Here is a 22,982-nt window from a genome sequence, read left to right on the forward strand (position 1 = left end):
TGAAATATGTACTGTTACTGTTTTATAGGCTGAGAAATGTATCCAATCAATCAATCAAATCAAATCAAATCAAATCACTTTATTGTCACACGACCATATACACAAGTGGAACAGTGGGTGAAAGTCTTGTGTGCAGTTCCGAGCAACATAGCAGTCATGAGAGTGACGAGACATATACCAATTTACAATAAACAACATTTTTACACAACACAATTTACATATCAAATGTACACCTTACATATCAAATGTACACTATAATTACACAACACAATAATAATATATAATGTACAGTAAACAATACACACAATATAGAATGCACATACAATAAAAATTAAAAATATATATATATTTTATGTGTTGAATGCTGAGCTGTAGTCTACAAACAGCATTCCCACATATGTGTTCCTTTTTTCCAGGTGGGAGAGAGCAGTGTGTATTGTAGATGCAATGGCATCATCAATGGAGCGGTTGTTGCGGTAGGCAAACTGCAATGGGTCCAATGAGGGGAAGCACAGAGCAGATGTGATCTTTGATTAGCCTCTCAAAGCATTTGCTGATGATGGGGGTCAGAGCAACAGGATGCCAGTCATTTAAACAAGTGATTTTTGATTGATTTTGTACAGCAACAATGGTGGACGTTTTGAAGCATGTGGGGGACTACAGACAAGGAGAGGGACAGGTTGAACATGTCCGTAAAAACACTAGCCAGTTGATTCGCGCGCGCTCTGTTGCCGTCTGGACCCGCGGCTTTACGGATGTTCACCCGTCGGAAGGATCAGGTTACATCCGCTTCAGAGACGAAGAGTGAACCATCCCCTTTAGCGTCGGCCATGAGTGCTCTCTCCGTGAGGGTGGTATTATTTCCTCGAAATGAGCATAAAATGTATTAAACTCATCTGGGAGAGAGGCAGCGGTGTTCACGGTGGAGTTTTTATTCCCTTTGTAATCCGTGATGATGTTAATTCCCTGCCACATACTTCTAGAGTCGGTGGTGTTGAACTGTCCTTCGATTTTGTGCCTGCACTGGCGTTTGGCTGCTCTGATAGTGTTACGGAGGGCATAACTGGCTTGTTTATTGTTTGCATTCCCGGAATTAAGTGCCGTGCGAACTTGGCTGTTAACCCATGGTTTCTGGTTGGGGTAGATCTGTATTGTTTTGGTCGGAACAATGTCCTCTACATACTTCCTGATGAAACACGTTACGCTATCAGCGTAAACCTCGATGTCGTCATCAGAGGCGGACCGGAAACATCCCCCAGTCTGCGTGATCAAAACAGTCTTGTAGCATAGAGTCTGATTGGTCCGACCAGCACTGGAACGTTCTGAGGGTGGGTGCTTCCTGTTTCAGTTTCTGCCTGTAAGCAGGCAGAAGCGGAACGGAAGAGTGGTCTGATTTGCCAAATGGTGGACGGGAGAGGGATTTGTAGCCATCCCAGAAAGGAGAATAGCAATGGTCCAAAATCTGGTCCCCAATGTCCAAAAGCGTTTGTCTGTCATATACAATAAGGCAGACTCTAAAAAGAGTCTCTCTGACTCTAAAAAGAGATAATAATGTGTGCATTATTTAACAGTGATTACACTATGATTTGGTTTTATTGCAATAAAAGAAAGTCTGTGCACTCTGAATTGAGCTAATTGCCTTTATTACAGCTGCTCTCTGCTTTCTGCTGAGAAACTGTCATGCAAAGAAACTGAAACAGAGAGGAAGTCTATCACAGAAAAGGTTTTAAGAGTTATCAGTTTCATTTGTCAGTTTTGCAATCTCATTCATTTGTCTGCTGGTGCATGGGACTGTTGTGCATGAGACCAGTGTAATGAAACCATTGCAATTCTTGCAGAAGTATGTGCTCCGATGTGTATGATAATGAAAGTGTTTTTTAAAAATAAAAGTTTATTTTGATTTTACCTCCTATAACATGTGCAGCCTACATAACCATAACGGGATCAGAAAAAATGTAACCGGTTTTACGATAATTTGCACATTTTCTTATTATGCAACAGCATTGATAAGCAAATGCATATATCACAATTGAAAATCTTTGTGGACGTATTTGTGGGGGATTTTTGGACGTTAAGGGCAGCCCTACAATAAGAAAACTGATAAATACACAAAAAACATCCCAAGCTCGATGTGCTTCAATTCAAACGGAGTGCTTTGAGTTGCTTCAAAAGTGTGTAAATGTAAAAATATTGTAGGTGCACAACATGTAGTTCACTGCATCCAACAGTTTTTTTCTTATGCAACAGTTTACTTAAGCAATCCGTTGTCTGTCAGACCATGCAAAATAAAGAATCGGCCACAGACTCTATAAAAATATGGTCCACAACATTTCACAAATAAACCTGTGGACTGTGCATAATAATGGGAACATTGCTCACAGCTGATGATGACTAAAATTCACATTTATTGTTGATTGCGGTGAATTTGTACAGAAGCAATGGTTTAAATAATGAGGACAATTTAAGACACAACTTTTCAAAGTTTACTTACTGATAGTAACTACACACAATGCACCGCACGTTAACAGATGCCATTATCTAAAATGACTTAAAGTGCATACAAGCTATACAGTTGATCAGCATGTACATTCTGTGTGAATCAAACCCATGGCTTTGGTCTTGCTAGTGCCATGCTCTACTGTGCTAAAGAGTATTCACTGGTCTCTGTTAGTCACTCAGACACATGGTGGAATTAGCTATTAAATCTTAAGTAAGAGGTGAGGCCTACCACATTATTTAAAGATGTTGCAGCATTAGACACTTTATTCTGAATGAAGGCAGCAGCCGGGGCTCTAATGGCATTCCATCTTTATCTCCATGTATAATAAAGACAACTGAGGTCATTTCAGCACAAAGGAACCAATGTCAATGCAACTAAGCTTTGAAAGGGATGTTGTTTCTTACTATATATAAATGGCTAATGATGGAGGTGAAATCTTCCAGAACAAATCACAAGAAAGCCTCAGTAAGCCGTGCTCCCTCTCTGGTCTCACTGGGTCATTGATACATTGCGTGTATATTTTTTCCATGCAGCTCCATGTGCTTTTAATTTGTTTACCACCTCACTCTTTTTGCTGTCTGTCTGCATTATAGAAATACCCATCTGCCAATGAAAAAAAATAAAAACTAAAAACTCTTTAATAGAAGCCAAAATAGTTGAATGAATGATTATAGGGCAGCACAATACAGGGTGGAAAGAAATACATTTGATTTATTTTTATTGTTTAGTATAGTTTTTTGGGTTTTACATGTATACAGATGGCAATGATAGAGCACACATTTAGCAGTGTTACAGTGTGAAGGCAAAATGCTCGGATGCCAAAGGTTAGTATCATTTCAAGCACTGATGCAGCTGTCTCACGCACAAAGTGTGATTTCTGGGACACAATCAAGACACAATCAGTTCTAAAAAGTCAAGTTCTTTATGCCATCTTTACACTCCATGCACCTATTGTCTAGTTTGTCGTATATTCCTGTGTTTTCACCAGACTATTGGGGTGTAAACAGCTGCACTGTTTGGCAGATGCCATTTACCATGTTATTAGTGTGCAAATAGTCACCCTGAATAATAAATGGTAAGATCAGCCATATATTTAAAGCTCCATAAAGGACAAAGTACACCACAAATGTATCATAAAGTTTTAATTACAACTTGTGTACTTTATTCTAAATCTTCTAGACCAAAGCAATGGCTTCGGAGTGAGGAACAGACTAAAATTCTTAATTCACATTGTGGTAAACAATTAGACAAAATTAAATTCCAGGATTCTCAGCTTATGGCAGAGCCCCTCTCTAACTGTCAAGGCAAGGATAAGTGGCTCCATTTTGATTGGACCATGGTCGGCCAACACAAAAAGTTGCCAAGCAGCATATTAGCTACTCAGCCATCTGCCTGTCACATTGTCGAACTTATGAATTGAACTATTGTGGAATAAATGAAAGCATGGATATTATTTATTCTTTCAGTATAGTTTGGTTCTTTCAGTATAGTATGGTTTTTAAAAAGAAATAATGCATAGGTAAAACTTTAAAGACACTGTTCTAACTGTGTACTTTAAAATATGTTAATAATTTACACAAGGGTGGGCCATGCTGTGTTTACTTCTGAAAGCAACTGCCAATCAAGTTGCTGGAATGGAAAAGCAACAGATTTCAATGCCCACATTACCGGAAAGGTATAATGTATTCTTCCAATCAGCCACACCTTTGTTCTGAATCTCCAGCCTGAGTTTTCATATGTTTTCATATGTATGATTTCCCACAATACAGTATGCAAGATTGCACATTTTATTTTCAGATTTCACTTTGGATACTTTTAATCACATTTCAGCCTGTGTACAACACGTCTGTCAGCAGGTCATCCCCGCCTTCATGAATCTGGGAATTTTAAAATTTAAAAGAGAGAGAAAAGGCCAACGCGGAGCAGCATTGGGAGAGAGAGAGAAAAAAACAACACTTACTCACTGGTTCTCCGATAGGCCGTAGCTTGGTCCACGGCCACTCTATCCTCTAATGGATGACAGCCACACCTCCCCGGGCAGATCAAGGCAGACCTCCGGCCCCTGGGGGACGGAATGCCCTGACGCATTTTTGGGGAACAGGGGGGGGGTCTCCCCTGCCCTTGGCAGCGATTCTCCCGCTCCAGGCTGTGGGCCGGGAGCCCCTCCCTGCTCTGCGGTCCTCTCTTAACCCCACCGTGTTTAGCGGCTGGTAGGGGTCTCCCCCCGCCCCTGGCAATGGTGCTGACCACTACAGGCGGTCGGCAAGGAGCTCGTTCTCCCCTCTTGGCGGCAGCCGTTCCTCCGCTTCCAGGTGGCCGGGCTCCTCTGTCCCCCGGCAGATGGCCGTGGCTGCACCGTTGGGCTGGATGGTAGCGGCGAGAGCTACTGCGTATCCCCCTACTGCGTATCCCTCCTCCTTCCTGGATATCAGCACCAGTGTAAAGGGATTAATGGAAAGGAGGAGGCGAGAAATGGCTTAACGATATAAATAATATTTAATGACAAACTTAACCCAAAAGACACAAACACACACATATGACGGACAGCTGCCCGTAAACGCTCTCTCTCTCACACACCACCGTCCGTAATCGACCTTTATCCCTCTCGGAGTCTTGATTATCCTTATAAGGGGCCGGGTGGGTAAAACGTCTTGGGTTATGACTATAACCCTTGTTCCCTGAGAAGGGAACGAGACACTGCGTCGTTGAAAACGACTCTTTGGGGAACGCTCCTTAGCGTGTGCCTCTGAATTATGAATGAAACTATTCCAATCTTGATTGGATACATGACGTAACATGTGACGGCATAACCGGATACATAAAAGTGACGCCGGCACACAAACACATTAGCCTAGTGATGAAGCAAGCCGCTCTCAGGCATTGAGGGGCGTGGCAGGACGACGCAGTGTCTCGTTCCCTTCTCAGGGAACAAGGGTTATAGTCATAACCCGAGACGTTCCCTTCCGAGGGAACTCGCACTGCGTCGTTGAAAACGACTCTTTGGGGAACGAATGCCCACTAGGCCACGCGCCGAAAAAGGCCTGCCCTAGAGTGAAACTGAACTCAGGCACTCAGCTAGGACGAGAGCACACGTGCGCCAGGCGTACTAGGGAGGTGCAGAAAACCTGATGAAAGTGTGCGGAGTAGCCCAACCGGCTGCCTCACAGATCTCCTGGAGGGGCACTCCCGATAAGAGAGCCCTAGAGGACGCCATGCCTCTAGTTGAATGAGCCCTTATGGCCAAAGGTGAAGGCAAATTGCGCACCTTATAGGCCGAGATAATAGCCTGAACAATCCAATTACTAATGGTTTGTTTCGAAGCAGGGAGCCCCTTCTTAGGTGACCCAAAACACACTAACAGTTGGTCCGACCTCCTCCAAGAAGAGGACCTCTCGAGGTAAGCGCTCAAAGCTCTGACAGGGCAGAGCAAATGGAGCCTCTCTTCTTCTGCCGACACATGAGGTGGAGGATGAATGCCTGCAGGACCGTAGACCGTGCCGTGTTAGAAGGCACCTTAGGCACAAAGCCAGGTCTCGGGTGCAGAATGGCTTTAACTCCGCCAGGGGCAAACTCCAAGCAAGATGGTGTTACTGCCAGGGCTTGAAGATCTCCCACCTTCTTTAGAGAGGTAATAGCTAAGAGAAAAGCCATCTTGAACGTCAGGTCCTTGGGCGAGGCCGACTGAAGGGGTTCGAAGGGGGCCAGGGATAACCCTTCGAGAACCACCGCCAGGTCCCAGGCAGGAACCCTGGACCTGGTTGTCGGTCTCATCCTCCAGGCACCACGGAGAAAACAAATGACCAGCTGGTGCCTCCCCAGAGGCCCAGCACTCAATGGTGCATGGAAAGCCGCAATGGCAGCCACGTACACCTTAAGTGTGGAAGGGGAGAGACCTGCAGAGAAACGATCTTGAAGAAACTCCAGAACTGAAGCCACCGGGCAGTTAACTGGATCTACTTCATGTTCTCTACACCAAGTGGAGAACACATTCCACTTGAGGCCATATAATCTCCTAGTAGACGGAGCCCTAGAGTTAAGTATGGTTTCAACCACCCCCGCTGATAGACCAGCATTTAGGTACTGAACCCCCTCAGGGGCCAGACCCACAGTTTCCACAGCTCTGGACGAGGGTGGAAAACTGTGCCCCCTGCCTGAGACAACAGATCCCTCCTCAGAGGAATCTGCCATGGTGGAGCTATCAGGAGTGAGATTATGTCTGAGAACCATACTCGGGGCAACCAGAAGTAGACTGATGCCCTCTTGGCGGACCCTTTCCAGGACTCCCGGGAGCAGAGCGATCGGGGGAAATGCGTACAGGCGAAGCCTCGGCCAGGCCTGTACCATGGCATCCAACCCCAGTGGGGCTGGATGTGAGAGGGAGAACCAAAATGGACAGTGGGACGTCTCTCGAGACGCGAATAGATCCACTTTCGATGGTCCAAATTTGTCCCATATCAACTTCACCACCTCTGGATGCAGTCTCCATTCCCCGACAGGATGTCTGCTCCCTGATTCTGAACCCCCGGAACATACATGCTCTGATAGACAGTATTTTCCCTTGGGACCAAAGAAATTATCTGATGCGCCGGTCTACACAGAGGGCACGATCTGAGTCCCCCTTGTCGGTTCAGATAAGCTACCACTGATGTATTGTCCGAACATACTAGGACATGGTAACCTTAGATGTCTGGAAGGAAGCTCCTCAGAGCCCTGAACACAGCCAACATCTCTAGACAGTTTATGTGCCAAGAATGATGATGGTCCTGCCACAGACCCCTGGCAAAGCGGCCGTCCATGACCGCGCCCTAGCCAGTGAGGGAGGCGTCTGTCGAAACGGTTTCCCGGCGACATGACGCTCCCAACACTGGCCCTTGGGACAGGAACCAAGGTTTCTTCCATATTAGCAGAGAACGAAGGCATCTGCGCGTTACTCTGATTTTACGAAATGGATTCCCCTTGGGGGAAAAAAACCCCTTGGCTTTCAGCCACCACTGGAGGGGCCTCATGTGTAGAAGGCCCAAAGGTATAAAGTTGGATGCCGCTGCCATGAGGCCCAGCAGTCTTAGAAAACTGCTTTACAGTGATGGCCTGGCCTAGCTTTAACCCGGACACCATCGCCAGAACGGACTCGATACGTGCAGGAGACATGCGTGCCTGCATCGTAACCGAGTTCCACACAACACCCAGAAACGTTGTGCATTGGGATGGTTGAAACACACTCTTTTTTGTGTTGAGTCTCAACCCCAAACTTCGAATGTGGCCAAGGACGACATCTCGATGCCGAACCGCCATTTCTCGAGACTGGGTCAGAATGAGCCAATCGTCGATATAATTCAGTATGCGGATGCCCTGAAGTCTCAGAGGAGCATGAGCTGCATCCATACATTTGGTGAATGTGCGGGGAGAGAGTGCTAGGCCGAACGGAAGAACCCGATATTGGTAAGCTTCGCCCCCGAAAGCGAACCTCAGGAACCTCCTGTGACATGGAATGATGGATACATGAAAATAGGCGTCTTTTAGATCTATCGTGACAAACCAGTCCTCGGATCTGATCTGGCTCACGATGGCAGGAATAGTAAGCATTTTGAACCTGAACCTCCTCAAAGGCCGGTTCAAAACTCTGAGATCTAAAATCAGCCTCAACCCCCCATCCTTTTTTGAAACTATAAAGTACCGGCTGTAAAATCCGGACTCCCTGTCTGCATGAGGAACACGTTCTATGGCCTCCTTTAGCAGCAGAGATTGCACTTCTTGTTCCATCACCTGAGTCTGCTCCGGAACCACTGTAGTCTGCACCACCCCAGAGAATTTGGGGGGGCGGTGCCCGAACTGCAGTCTGTACCATGATTTTATTATATGCAGGACCCATGCAGATATGTTGGGAAGATGATTCCATGCCTCTACAAAATCTACTAAGGGAACCAGCCTCTCGAGGCTGGTCTCGGGTGTTTTTCGAGCACCGTTCTCGACTTCCTGAAGCGAGAGACCGGCAGGATTTAGTCGATACGGTTGTTGTGACCACAATTGATGCTTGTTTTTTTTTTTTTGTTTTTTTTTTTGACACGAACGGCACGGCGTGTGTCCGCTGGAAATTGATGTGGCCCAAGGCGTCAGAGACGGCGGGAAACCGACACCGATTCCCTGAAGACGCCACTGCGAGAACAACCTCGGTTGCTCTGCAGCGGGGGGGAACTCTGTGGTGCGAGGAGCTGACTGATGGCTGGGGCTGATCTGCTTGCCCTACTCGATTTAGACTTACCTTACGGGGGAAGCATCAAGCAGAAAAGATCTAACCTTTTCCTTTATCCCCGATAAATTCAGCCACAGATGCCTCTCTGTGGCCACCATAGCTGCCATAGAGTGGCCAATAGCCATTGAGTGCAGGCAAGAACCAGCCCGACCTGCCGCCATGTAAGCCCTACTTATTAAAGCAGATGTATCCCTGCAGGGCTTACTAGGCGGCGCCGGGTTTTAGCCCATATCCCGTGCCCCCAAAACATCGCCTGTAATCACCGCGACTGGGGATGGAGACACGGGACTAATGCGGTTGACCCCACGATCTCGAGATATATATTTATATATTTTTTTGTGGAGATCGGGAAAACCGCAAACCCCGGCGCTGTGGTTGTGATCTGTGCCGCAGGAAACGCTCGTCTAATTTGTCTTTCAACTTGCGTTTCCTGCTCATTTTGTGGCCAGCTGATATCAAGTCTGGCCACGGCACGCGTCACAACCTCAATCAGCTCCTCATAAGCTTGGCCGAAAACTGGCGTGCTTGACTCACGGTCGTCCGCATCAATGCTGAGCATATCCACTTCCTCGGAAGCAGAGAACTCAAGCATTGGGACCTGATCGTGGGCAGAAGAAGCCGCAACGCGGGCTTCTGCACCACTCACAGTAGGCTCGGGATCCTCAAACGAAGAATGAGAAAGTGCCGCAGCAGTCTCATTCTCATCTGCAAGATCCCGCTGCGAACCCCACGATCTCAACCGCCGCGCTGCCTCAACAGACGCGGGACCAGATCCCTCGAGAGCTGCCTGTGCGTGCTGCGCTCCCAAACAATTCACACATAAAGCGTGCGTGTCCCTACCCGTAATGAAACGAGGGCAGGGGTGCACGCACTTCATGAACTGTTGGGTGGCCATAATATTTTTAAATCAGATAAACAACACCAAATAAGACAAACAATACACTTGCTGAAGAGCGAAAGCTAATGTGTTTGTGTGCCGGCGTCACTTTTATGCATCCGGTTATGCCGTCACATGTTACGTCATGACGCAACACCAATCAAGATTGGAATAGTTTCATTCATAATTCAGAGGCGCACGCTAAGGAGCGTTCCCCAAAGAGTCGTTTTCAACGACGCAGTGCGAGTTCCCTCGGAAGGGAACTACGACCTGGCCCTGCCCTCCGCCCTGTCACAGTTATGAATTTGCATTTTTAATAATGATACAAGCTGTTGTCACTGTTGTAACACATTTCAGTTGATGTAGATGTACACAGGATGGGTTAAAGTGCCCGCATACCTCCACCATTATATGTAGGAAAGGTATGTCAGCAAGGAATTAAATTAAACTGTCCTTTTTCTACATCATTATTATGTAAGGAAATGTATAATTAAATTAGTTGTGTTCAACGACCATTATACGAAAGATAAATGACAAATAACTAGATTATTTGTCTGAATAAAATTATCCACCATTAAAATAGTAATACAATGTCTCGTTGTATCTGCTCACAATTTCTATTGTAAGGAATTAGCTTTAATAAGGGTAATAGCTTAATATTACTTTAATAGCTTCAATATCTTTGAATTCAGACAAACTTTATTGCTATTCTAAACATAAACTAATTTAGCACAGAAAACATAAAACAGGTTGGTGAGTAAAGTGACAGAATGTGAAATAAATTATCAATCCAACTAAAATTAACTTTACGGTGTCTGTTGACAATGCCTTCAGAACCATTTCTCTTTCTTTGAGTCTAAATCAATTTGCAATCAGATTACCCAAAGTATTTAACTAATACACCAGCACTTTGAGCAAAAGTCTGGATATGTACTAGCGTGTCCTTGCGTGTCCTTGCGTTGCATTCTTTGTGTTGCTTGGTGCTTTGGCATTTGAAGAATGTTCGGTCTGTCGATGACTTGGACTCTGTTCGCGGATAGTTATTGTCTGGATGGATGATGAGGTGGGATTTGTTTGGCTCTACATGGCACGGAGTATGTGGAACTGAAGATGCAAGAGAGCCGAAGAAGAGAGGAGACCAAGCACTGGTTCCAAGAGGGAGTTCCAAGAGCAGAAGATCATTATTCCTGTTTTGGAATCATTTGAACTGAAATTGGCAGCACCCCAAAAGTGTCCTGAGCCAATCAGAAGTGGCTTTTCAGAGTCATATAGTTGACTGGTTTGTCCTTTTCAAAGTTGATTTACAATCCTTTGTGTGGTGGATTCTTTCAAATACCTCTCAATATAGTGCATGTTAAATCATGAAATTTATATCTTGAAAATGGTGCAAGAGACATGACATTCGTTGCCATCAACATTATCTATGTAAACAAGCAAGCATTTACATACTAAATATGAGATTCTTTCATGAATATTATATGTGTAAGTAACAAAACATGAAATTCCATGATTACAAATAATACTGGTCAATTCATTGGTTTTACAACGTGGATAAAACATTAGACGTTATGAGAAACCTGATTGTAAGGGTATATTATCAGGTTACGTCTTGAATAGTTTTCATTCTTAGTAGAATGAGAGGAATCATACAAGATTAACGATAATACTTATTGATTTGTTAGTTAGAAGTGATTAAAAATCACTACACATATTTTAAAAGGTACATCGGCTATAATAATTAATTTGTCCGTTATAAAATTGATCACAGGTCATAGAGTCATTTTCAGGATATTCTAGCAAGGCTAGGTCTGGTGTATATTTTATAGGGCTAAATCACAAGTACTGGGACTTTGTGTTCATTCATTACTTTTTAGCTGCTGTTTGCAGAATAATGAGGATCTCATGAGGATCTAACAAGGAAACCTTTCAAAGAAAACCTGCTTTAGCTCTGTGTGGAAGTTCAGACACATACAAACTCTAGTTTGATTTTAAGCAGGCATGGGAAAGACGGTCTCCTTCAGCAATTTAGGTACTATGGATTAATTTTTATGACTCTAATGGCTCGGTGGTGATCTCTCTGATCTGTGGAATGTGGTGTTGTGTTCATTTGATGGCTTCGTTCATGGATAATCCTACTCTGTTGGAAATTTCATACAAATTGAAAGGTTGGAAAAAGTTTGGAATCTAATGAAAATAGAATTAATAATTATACTAGAAAAATAGTAATCTAAGTGCTATTATATCAAAACTACTAAGGAAAAAAATAACCAAACCAAAATTCAGATTTACAGTGTTCTCTAAAGTAAAAATATTTCATAATGTACTATTGCACCTAACAATATACATTTTTGTGTATTTTCACATTTATTACAGTTACTACATTTTGTTGAAATTTTTATATGCACATGTGCAATTTTACATTGAGTTTATATTGATATTTATAACAAGCACTAAATTGGTACTGTCTCTTTAAGAGAAGTGTATAAACTTGAATGAGCTCAGTGCACAAGAGAGAAGTTGCATGGTTGTTTTTCCCTCATCCATGCAATGTATGATTAGAAATAATGTTTATTTTTATGTTTTTGATCTCCAACTGACTGTAAATTACATAAAAGATATTAAAAGAGACATGAAATGAAAACTCATCTTTGGTCACAAAATACATGGAACGATGCAAAAGGAAACTTTGACAAGTATAATGTGTATGACTTGCTTGTACAAACATTTAATGTACATGTTCTCACATTCAAATCTGCAAGCTCTAGAGTTTTGCAACACTTTTATCTTCTGACTGAAGTCGAACTGAGTTGACCTCATTAAATGCAATGTCAGTGACATTCCAAGACTCAAATAAAGGGAGCCACCTATCATGACAGATCTGGACCCACTGCAGCCAATTAGACAGGGGCGGTTCTAGAGGGGTGCCAGGTGGGCCCCCTAACAGAAGCCTGGCTCCCCCATGAAATTCTTTAGCTGGTGCCCCTAGGACGGAGGGAGGTTCCACCAGACATTCATAATCACACACACATATACACCTTAAATGATGTGATAAAAAATCACCACATACTTGTTTTGGTGTTTTGTGTGAGGCCTAGTTAATTTTAGTTGGTGCCAGTGTGATTCTCACTGCAACATATAGTCTTGACCTCCAGTTAGCTGTTACCTCGAGACATGGGTAACTGAGTTAGTGAGTTGAACTTGAGTACAGGATAAATCAGATTAAGGATCTTCACTAGATTTTTGTTTCTTCTTTTTTCTTTTTGTCCTGACCAAAACTGTTGTTGGAATAGCAGGAAATGGCAAAAGCACTGTTGTGTTAATAATCCTACATACCTATGATTTGATAATTATTAAAACACATTTTCTACCTGAGCAGGGGTGTCAGACAGGGGGTAATTGTGGACCTGAGCAACAGGGGCCCTCGCTGGAGTGGGGCCCACTGAAAGGCAATACAGATTTTATCATGAAATCATTATACATGGTAAAATACTATTGGTAGGAATAAAACATTGCAACATTCTGTCTTCATCCGTAAATGGGGAGCTTCCGCAATCTGCAATGTCTGCTCCAGTGTTATTGACTCAAGCAATCCTTTAAGTTAAGTGTTGTTCTTCAAACTCAGCCAGTGCATGCAGCTACATAGAAACAAAATTACATTTTAATTGAAATAATGCAAAATATTACAAAATATAGCGTCATGCTATAAAGAAATACATATTGTTTTTATAAATATTTTTATAATCAGTAAATTATAATGAATATGTTTATTTGTTGGGTAATATTTTAAAGGGGTCATGTCATGAGTGTTCCTTGATATTTTGACATATAAGAGGCCTTTCTACAATAAAAAAACTGCTGTCATTTTCAGAACTCAAAACTTGATCCCCAATGCAATAAAAACATTTATTGAAACCAAGCTGTCAAAATGCCTCAGTCTCACATTCCATAATATTGTGATGTCACAAAGGGTACTATTTAAATCATGACTGCCTCTATAGCAACATCATCAACACCTACTATACATCATTGCACCCTTGGACAAGCTTACTGGGGCTTAGTTCGTAAACACAGAGAGAGAGAGAGCAGGGCAAACAGTGTGGCCTAGTGTTGTCTAACTATTACCGAACACCAAATGGGACCCATCTGGATTATTTTGAAATATTTTTGTATCTAAACTTGGAATACACAGATGTCTTTGACATTTGTCATGTTTCTGGCACCGCTTTTAAAAGATGCTGTCAAATTGTCAACTCTGTTTTAAGCCATTCGGTTACATTAAGCTGCTGCCACTTGTGTGCACAAACTGCTCAACATACTGTTCTTTTGCCCATCTACAATATTTTTAATTGTTGGTGTATTTAAACACACACTAAATTAACGTCTTTAACAGTTTTAATGCGTTTCTGACTATGTGCACCAATGGACGTGTGCATCTTCATTGTGCTTTGGACTATGAATGCGCGTCATGTTGATGTTTCTTCAGCATATTTCTGTGTGAATTGTTTGTGAACCACTCATAAAACGATTCAAACTTGGCAAAGGAATTGTCATTGTCAACACTATTGGACCCAGTCAAAAACATAAGTTAACAGTTCCATTCATTAATATATGTAATGTTATGACTGTTTGATAGTTTATGGTCCTGAAACCATGTCTACACCCTGCGCATCCGTTGACGCAACGCAACGGCTTGAGGCTGTCTACACCAGGCACGTCGACGCAAACTTTCTGGGGGGTCTAAAAATGTAGACGTCTCAGCATTGGTAATGTGTCCCATATTAACATAGCTACTCTTTGTCCCACATTTGGTTTGTTGGGATCTGGTTACCCCTAGTGTGTGTGTGTGTGTGTGTGTGTGTGTGTGTGTGTGTGGAGCACAGCTACGAAACAGAGTAGAGAGGCTGCAGCAGTGTGATTATAAATGACACCAAAATGTTAAAAAGAACCGTAATGTCGGAGCTTATCAATACTGCGGTCTTTAATAATTTAGCACCAGGGCCCATTTAATACCGGGTTTTGGTACCCATCCCTACTTATTAGGGCATTTATATCTATCTATTATATTGATATCTTATCTAGTTAAGTGAACTCGCTAACTTTATTTAAATGTTAAGCTAGCTAGCTTCAGTTTTATTTGCTAGTCTACACTAGCTCCTTGCTTTTGCCACATTCAGCTTCGCCTGTCATTTGGCCATCGCCTCTCTGCTTCTTTTGTTTACTTTTGCTCTCTGTTTGCTCGCAAATCTTTTGTGCCCCTTATTTTAGCCTTTGGAGAGGCATTTTGACTCTCTAGTCAATCCCCGCTTTGCACAATTCACATTTGTGCAAAGCGGGGATTGCACATCTGATTGGCTAGGTGTTTCGACCAAACCATTTTCACAATAACAGCGGGGGGATGGGGTATCAGAATCAGATTACAAGTTGAATTTTAATGTAGTAGTTGCGCCTGTGCATGGAGTGCAAAATGGAACGAGAGATCTGTTTACTACAAAATACGCTCCCATTATTGACAGCATCACAGATTATAATGGGTTCTGTTTCTTTGGATGAGATGTGCCTCTCGCACCCAGTTGTGCTTGAGATGAGAATTGAAATCTGGGGTGAAGATATCTGATAACACACCCATGGAGAATATTTTTATATCTTGGCTGAATGCTGTTGCCTGTGGCACACTGTTCATAAATGATAGACATTTTTAAATACGTCCTCCAGAAAGAGTAGTCTCCAAGGAGTAAGACATTGTGCATTCAGCCAGTTCTGCTTGAAGATACCAACACACATACTTAAGATACTTAAGCCTCATTCATCAGCAACATTAGTGATTAAACAAATAGGGGATAATTCATTAAGAATAAATTGTGCCGCCTGATGGTGTTGTTTATTTTGCATGTGGTGACTGTGTCGTTCAAGCCCAAAAAAGCTGATAAACCAAACTACCCATAAGAGCTCAAAACCGATTAAATAAAAAATAACTAGAACTGAACAAATTAAAAATAAACAGAGTAAACAAGAATCGACCCAGAGTGTATTTCCCATTCAAGGAAGTAACTCATTGCGTAACCACCACAGTGCGATGCATCATTGGAGAAATGTGCTCTTGATAAGGACACTGAACTCTGGACTGAAAGGTTAGGGATGGAACCTTCAATGAATGCAAATTATAATAATACAGGCAAAATGAGACCATTATGCCACTATTTTTATTACTTTATTTTATGACAGTATTAAGAATAAACAGCTTAATGACACCTGGGAAATAATGAAAGTGCAATATTGTGGGAATGGGGCCTAAATTAATTGGGAGTGGGTGGGAAGAAAATCAATAAAGGGATAGTTCACCCAAAAATGAAAATCATCTCATCATTTACTCACCCACATGCCATCCAAGATGTCTATGACTTTCATTCATCTACACAACACAAACAAAGATTTTAAAAATAGACCTTCACAATGCAAGTGAATGATGACCAAAACTTTGAAGCTCCAAAAGGCATATAGAGGCATGTGTGGGTGAGAAACAGATCAATATTTAAGTCCTTTTTAACTATAAATCTCCACTTTCGCAATCTCTTATTGTTTTTGGCAATTCGCATTCTTTGTGCATATTGCCATCTACTGGGATAGTGGACCTATCAAATCGCTTTTGAAGACATTTATGTAACCACTGGAGTCATATGGATTACTTTTATGATGCCTTTACATGTATGTGCTTTTTGGAGCTTCAAATTTTTGGTCACCATTCACTTGCATTGTACGGACCTACAGAGATGAAATATTAATCTAAAAATAACGTAATTTGTGTTCTGCAGAATAAAGAAAGTCATACACATCTGAGATGACATGAGGGTGAGTAAATGATGAGAGAATTTTCATTATTGGGTGAACTATACCTTTAAGTTGAGAGAAACGGAACATGGAGTAAAATCAGTCATATATAGACAGACCTCTAGACCTGTCCACAAATGATCCGTCTCAAGTGCTCAGCACTAAATACAAATGGTCCAAAACATTTTGTGATTATTTCATTGAAATCATTGAGGCTGTCAAAAACCCATGCAACCAAATTGGGTTTGAGGTGCAAACTTGTGAATGACTGCCTAACCAACTGTCAATCAACCAAAGTACTAAAACAAGAGTTTGTGCATTATAGCTTTAGAATGACCATCCGATCAGAAAATATGGAATTTTACAGAAGATCGTTCAGTAGACTTGACAGAAGCTATTTAGCAAGCCACATGAAATTAACACCTGTACTGGTAACAAACACACAAATTCAGATCTTACCGTAGTTGGGGCAGCATACTTTGAGCCAGCACACACAGGAGAGCACGGTCAGATTACTGAGACTGCAGAGACCAAACAAAACTCCACAGAACGCATAACACATACACATCACCTCTGTGAACAACCACCTGAAGAGAGAACAAGACAAGATATCAGTCAGTGGCATCAAGTTAACATTTTACTCGAAATGAAAATTCTGTCATCATGAAGTCAACCATGTTGTTCCAAAATGATGACAGGATTTCCATTTCCCCGTCTGTCGATCACTTCGACATTGTGTCGAAGAAGCGACACAAGGAGTCTCTCTTGAGAACCTCGCACATCTCTGAAATTGAGAAAAGGCCAATGAGAAATTGGCAGACAGAATTTGCATGTCCCGCCCCCGGACATACGGGTATAAAGGGAGGGAAATGCGTCTGTCCATTCAGAATTTTTCTTCGGAGCCGAGCAGATGTGTGATCAGCGAGCTGCATTTACGAGAACGTTCACTTCATCTCTGCAAGAGCGTATGCTGTTGGATCTATGGTGCATATCAGCTGCTTTCCAGTTCTGATGAGTCCAGAGGATGCCTTCATGGGACCTCCTGCTCAGTCACTAACCCGCCCCCTGCCAGGTGCGCGGAGGTAGGTAAGTGCTTCGAGTCCACTCTTTACCTCCCCTAGCCTGGGCAGGTGTAGTCTCCGCTGGGTCTTTTCCTCCTGAAAGAATAGGAATCGGAAAAGAATGCCTTCCCCGATGTGTGTGATAGCATTAAGATGGCCCCAGCCGCTTTAACTCTATGCGAGAAACATAGAGAGAGAAAAGGCGCAGCTGGCGTGGCATGCTTCCATGCTTGGCACGTCGCCTTGTTCCCATCTTCGGGGTATAGGGAACCAGAAGGTTATGATGATTCTATGGGGCATTGGGGAAGGGTACGTGCAGTCTGATACGGCCTGTCGCTTTGGCGTGCAACGAGAACCACACGTACACAGTTCAGCGCATGGCATGATTAAACATGGACCCCTGGTGTCGCTTCAACGAAACAACGTCGAAGTGATTCGGTGTTCGGGGGGGTCGGGACCCCCCCATCTGAGGGTTGTCCCCCATTTTCTTAAAATAATTGTTTAAGAAAGAAAATAATACAAATGCAAACGGGGCAACAACAAAAAAACCCTTGTTGTCCCCTTCAAAAATTGCTCTTGAAAATTGTTATGTTTATTGTCCCCCCCAACATTTTGATAAAATTTTCGCCCCTGAGTGCTTGCTAATACTACACTCAAAGCGCTTTACACTGTGAACAGGGGACTCTCCTCAACCACCACCATTGTGCAGCATCCACCTGGATGATGCGACGGCAGACATTCTACGCCAGTATGCTCACTACACACCAGTTATTGGTGGAGAGGAGAGAGTGGAGTGGTAGAGCTAATTAATGCATGGGGATTATTAGGAAACCATGATTGAGGAGGGCCAATGGGGAGAATTTGTGGGATTTTTAATGACCACAGAGAGTCGGGACCTTGGTTTAAAGTCACCCATTTTAGACAAGCTTTCTGTCTAATGTCTCTGATATAACATGACATCCCCACAGATTATCTGCATGGTTAAAGAGTCACGTTAAGCACTGATGTGACCTGACATGAAGCACGTTTGCACACCACTGATCTGCAATGCATCAAATCAAAGCAGTGAAAGACAGAGAGAGAGAGAAGTTGAAGCTACATTGCATTGCTCACTGCCTTATGCACACTGATAATTTGGATCTCTGTGAGATCTTCCTACTTTACTTTACAACATTCTTTCATTTGAAAGGCCCTGCAAAGTCATCACACTTAAATCATGCAGATTTCTGCAATGAGATGACTGCTCAATAGTGTAAACTGTGATGCAAAATATAAGTGATATTAAGGGGTAGCATGGTCACAGTCATGCTGCTGTTGTAGTTTGGTTTGGTTTGTCTAATTGTTTGGCAATCCAAACCCACTGTCTTACATTACATGTATGTTATAATTAAATGCTTTCTTCCTAAAGTGAATGATAATATGGAGCACAAATCACATTAATAGCAAAAACAAGGCTAGGCAGCTGGGAATACAGTCTTACAATTGCCTTGACTTTTCTGGCATTGTCAGGCATTTTAATTGCTAAAGTTTAGGCGCATTGAATGTGCATGCATTTTAGATGCATGGCATGCACTGCACATACTGCATGAAATGGATGAAAATGAATATATTCAAACATACATTTATACATACAGTATCTTTGTTTAAATACTCTGGAAATGGTTTCAAAGATAGAATAGTTATCCCACGATCAATGATTAGAGCACATGAAACAAACAAAAAAGGGAAGAAAAGATTGAATGGCAAATAAAATGTGCCCCTGGAGGGATGACAGAAATGTGTCATCAAAAGATAGATCATGTCCTGATTCTGCACTCATGTGCTTCCAGCTGTTACAGCTGATTTAATCAGCCTTTATAATGCTGACGCCATTCAGACAAGAGCGAGAGAGAGAATGAGTATCAAGAGGACAAATCAACATCTAAAAGGTAAAAGAAAAAGATTTTCCTCCTTAAAATAATTGTTCACCCAAAAATTATTGTATTTTTTTCTTTATTATTTACTCACCCTAAGGTTTGTTTTAAACACATATTCTGCATTTTTTTGTTTTCAAGGAGAAAAAAATCTTTACATCAATAAAAAGCATATCTTTTCAATGATGCTGTCTACATTGGGAGTATCCATTGTGGTGCGTTGCATAACGCAGGCAGTAACAAATTTCCCATTTTATTGCTGACGTGCTGTAGAGCTACTCCAGCTACTCCATCATGTCTGTCAGAAATACAATTATTTTACTTATATCACACATGTGAATCTTTCTGCCATGAATATCATTCATTACATATTTTAAGTCAAGTCAAGTCAATTTTATTTGTATAGCGCCTTTCACAACACACATCGTTTCAAAGCAGATTTACAGAAGATCAGGCATTAACATATGATAAAACTGTAATGTCTATAATGTTGATGAATCATCATTGTGTAATTAGATAAAATCCGATTGTTAATCGTGTAAAAAAAATAAGTAATTAAATAATAATTGTATTAATAACCCCAATGAGCAAGCTGAAAGCGACTGTGGCAAGGAACACAAAACTCCATAAGATATAGATTAATGGAGGAAATATATCCTTGCGAGAAACCAGACTCACTGTGGGGGCCAGTTCCCCTCTGGCTAACATCATGAATATAATGTAAATATTACTTATGTATAGTTAAAATCATGGTTTAAAATTATTAAACTAAGTAAGTGTTAAGGGTCAGTGTTTAAACATCGATTTTGTTTGAACTGTAAGATTAATGACCAATGTCTTTGAAGTCCATCCTGGATTAACTACAGAAGTTCACATAGGTGCAATTGTCCTTGTTAATTGGCTGATGAAGGCTTTTGTTGATAATTGTTAGTCTATGCATTCCATTTCAAGATCATAGTCCATCAATAGACCGAGGTGATGCAGGCAGAGATCAGGGATGTGAAACGCAGTTCAACCTGGCCGGTAATTTCGGTGAGGTTCGGTGTGGTCCATCCTAAATCCAAGGTTCAGACAATGGCATATGAAGTATCCCATGTCTTATGGTTGGAGTTGGCATCAGTTCATCCTCTGAAGTCCATCATAATAGACTGAAGAGATGTTTGGCTGGCACCGGCTGCATTTAGTCATCATCATTCAGCGACACGTAGCAGTGGAGTCCAACACGAAGCAGGAATGGTGCTGGATCCAGACAGTTCTGGTGACCTCTGGTTGGAGTCCCGAGGTTGAGACAGGGAAAAAAATAAAATTATATAAGCATAGATGCCATTCAATTTATTGCAGTGTTATAAATCATGATCAATGTTTCTGGTTTCTGGTTCAGGCAGACCCAACTAAAGCAGCATAATTGTGGGTTGGAGGATAAATTAGGTGTATGCCTGGCTAAATAGAGTCTTTAGTCTAGACTTAAACTGAGGGAGTGTGTCTGAATCTCGAACAGTGTTAGGGAGACTATTCCATAGTTTAGGAGCCAAATATGAAAAGGATATACCTCCTTTTGTGGACTTTGATATTCTAGGAACTATTAACAGGCCAGAATTTTGCAATTGTAATGAACGAGATGGAATATAGCGCGTAGAAGGTCACTTAACTACTGCGGAGCTAGACCATTCAAAGCTTTGTACGTAGTTAATAGAATTTTAAAATGAATACGGAATTTAACAGGTAGCCAATGTAACTATGATAAAATGGGGCTAATATGATCATATTTCTTGGTTCTCGTTAGCACTCTGGCTGCTGCATTTTGAACCAATTGAAGTTTATTTATTGATCTTGCTGGACATCCTCCCAGTAATGCATTACAATAAACTAGTCTTGAGGTCATGAATGCATGAATTAGTTTTTCGGCATCAGCAACAGAGAGTATATGCCTAAATGTAGCAATATTTTTTAGGTGGAAGAATGCTGTTCTACAAACATTGGTCATTAGATTTTCAAAGGACAGATTGGTATCAAATATAACACCTAAGTTCTTCACTGTTGAAGATGATGTAACAGTACATCCATCGAGAGTCAAATTATATTGTAGTGGCTTATTTTTTAGAGTTTTTTTGGTCCAGTAATTAGTACCACTGTTTTGTCAGAACTGAGTAGAAGGAAATTTCTGGCCATCCAATCTTTTATTTCATTGATACACTCTGCTAATTTCGAGAATTGTGAAATCTCATCAGGTTTTGAAGAAATATAAAGTTGTGTATCGTCTGCATAACAGTGGAAACTTATTCCATGATTCCTGATAATATCTCCCAGGGGAAGCATATACATGGAGAAAAGCAGAGGCCCTAAAACTGATCCCTGTGGCATTCCATATTTTACTTTTAGTTTGGTTTGACAATTCCTCATTTACATAGACAAAGTAGCGGTCTGCTTAATATGACCTAAACCATGCTAATGCAACTCCACAAATGCCAACATAATTCTATAGCCTATTCAAGAGTATGTCGTGATCTATCATGTCGAATGCTGCACTAAGATCTAAAAGCACTAGAAGAGAAATGCAGCCACGATCAGTTGATAAGAGCAAGTAATTTGTAACGCTGATTAGTGCAGTCTCTGTACTGTGATGAGGCCTAAATCCTGACTGAAATTCTTCGTATATTCTATTTCTCTGTAGAAATGAACATATTTGGGAGGATACTACATTTTCTAGTATTTTTGACATAAACTGGAGATTTGAAATCGGTCTATAATTAGCAAGTTCTCCAGGATCAAGTTGTGGCTTCTTAATAAGCGGTTTGATAACTGCCATTTTAAAGTTTCTTGGGACATGTCCTAAGCATAGCGAGGAGTTAATAATATTAAAAAGAGGTTCTGAAATTATAGGAGATACCTGTTTTAAGAGCTTAGTTCGTATAGGATCTAACAAACATGTTGTGGCTTTTGATGTTTCGATAAGTTTTGTTAGCTCTTCATGACATATGACAGAGAAGGATTGAAGTTGCACGTGAGGAAAATGATTAGACACTGTTTTCTGAGGTGCTATGACAGATGATTGCATAATTCCAATTTTATTTCTGATTATTTCAATTTTATCTGTAAAGAAATTCATGAAGTCATTACTCTTGTGCTGCGACGTAATATCTGGTTCTGTTGAGGCTTTATTCCTAACCAATTCAGCCACAGTACAGAATAAACATCTAAGATTGTTGTGGTTATTTTCTATGAGTTTACTAAAATATGCTGACCTGGCAGCTTTTAGTGCCTGTCTGTATCTACAGACACTATCCTTCCATGCAACACAAAATACTTTTTCCACATGCACTCCATTTTCCGAGCTGCTCTCTTGAGAGCATGAGTGTGATCATTGTACCATGGTGCAGGGCTTATTTCTTTAATTTTCTTTAATCTAAGTGGGGCGAAAATATCAAGAGTGCTAGAGAAGACTGCATTTAAATATTTTGTTATTTCATCAAGTTCTTCTGGGCTCTGGGGTTTATTGAGTGTATGAGATAGATCTGGAAGATTATTAGTGAAGCTATCTTTAGTGGTCAAAAGAATA

General features: G+C 41.6%; 1 protein-coding gene across 1 annotated transcript in view; it reads right to left on the bottom strand.

Moving 5' to 3' along the window:
• LOC127628677 (opsin-5-like) overlaps nucleotides 1-22,982 on the bottom strand; it is a 77,229-nt gene that overhangs the window by 32,241 nt on the left and 22,006 nt on the right. Inside the window, exon 3 of the mRNA XM_052105466.1 lies at nucleotides 16,912-17,039. Coding sequence (XP_051961426.1) covers nucleotides 16,912-17,039 — 128 coding nt within the window. The remainder of the gene's footprint in view (nucleotides 1-16,911; nucleotides 17,040-22,982) is intronic.

Source organism: Xyrauchen texanus, chromosome 35 (genome assembly GCF_025860055.1).
Source record: "Xyrauchen texanus isolate HMW12.3.18 chromosome 35, RBS_HiC_50CHRs, whole genome shotgun sequence".
In the NCBI taxonomy this organism is placed as follows: Eukaryota; Metazoa; Chordata; class Actinopteri; order Cypriniformes; family Catostomidae; genus Xyrauchen; species Xyrauchen texanus.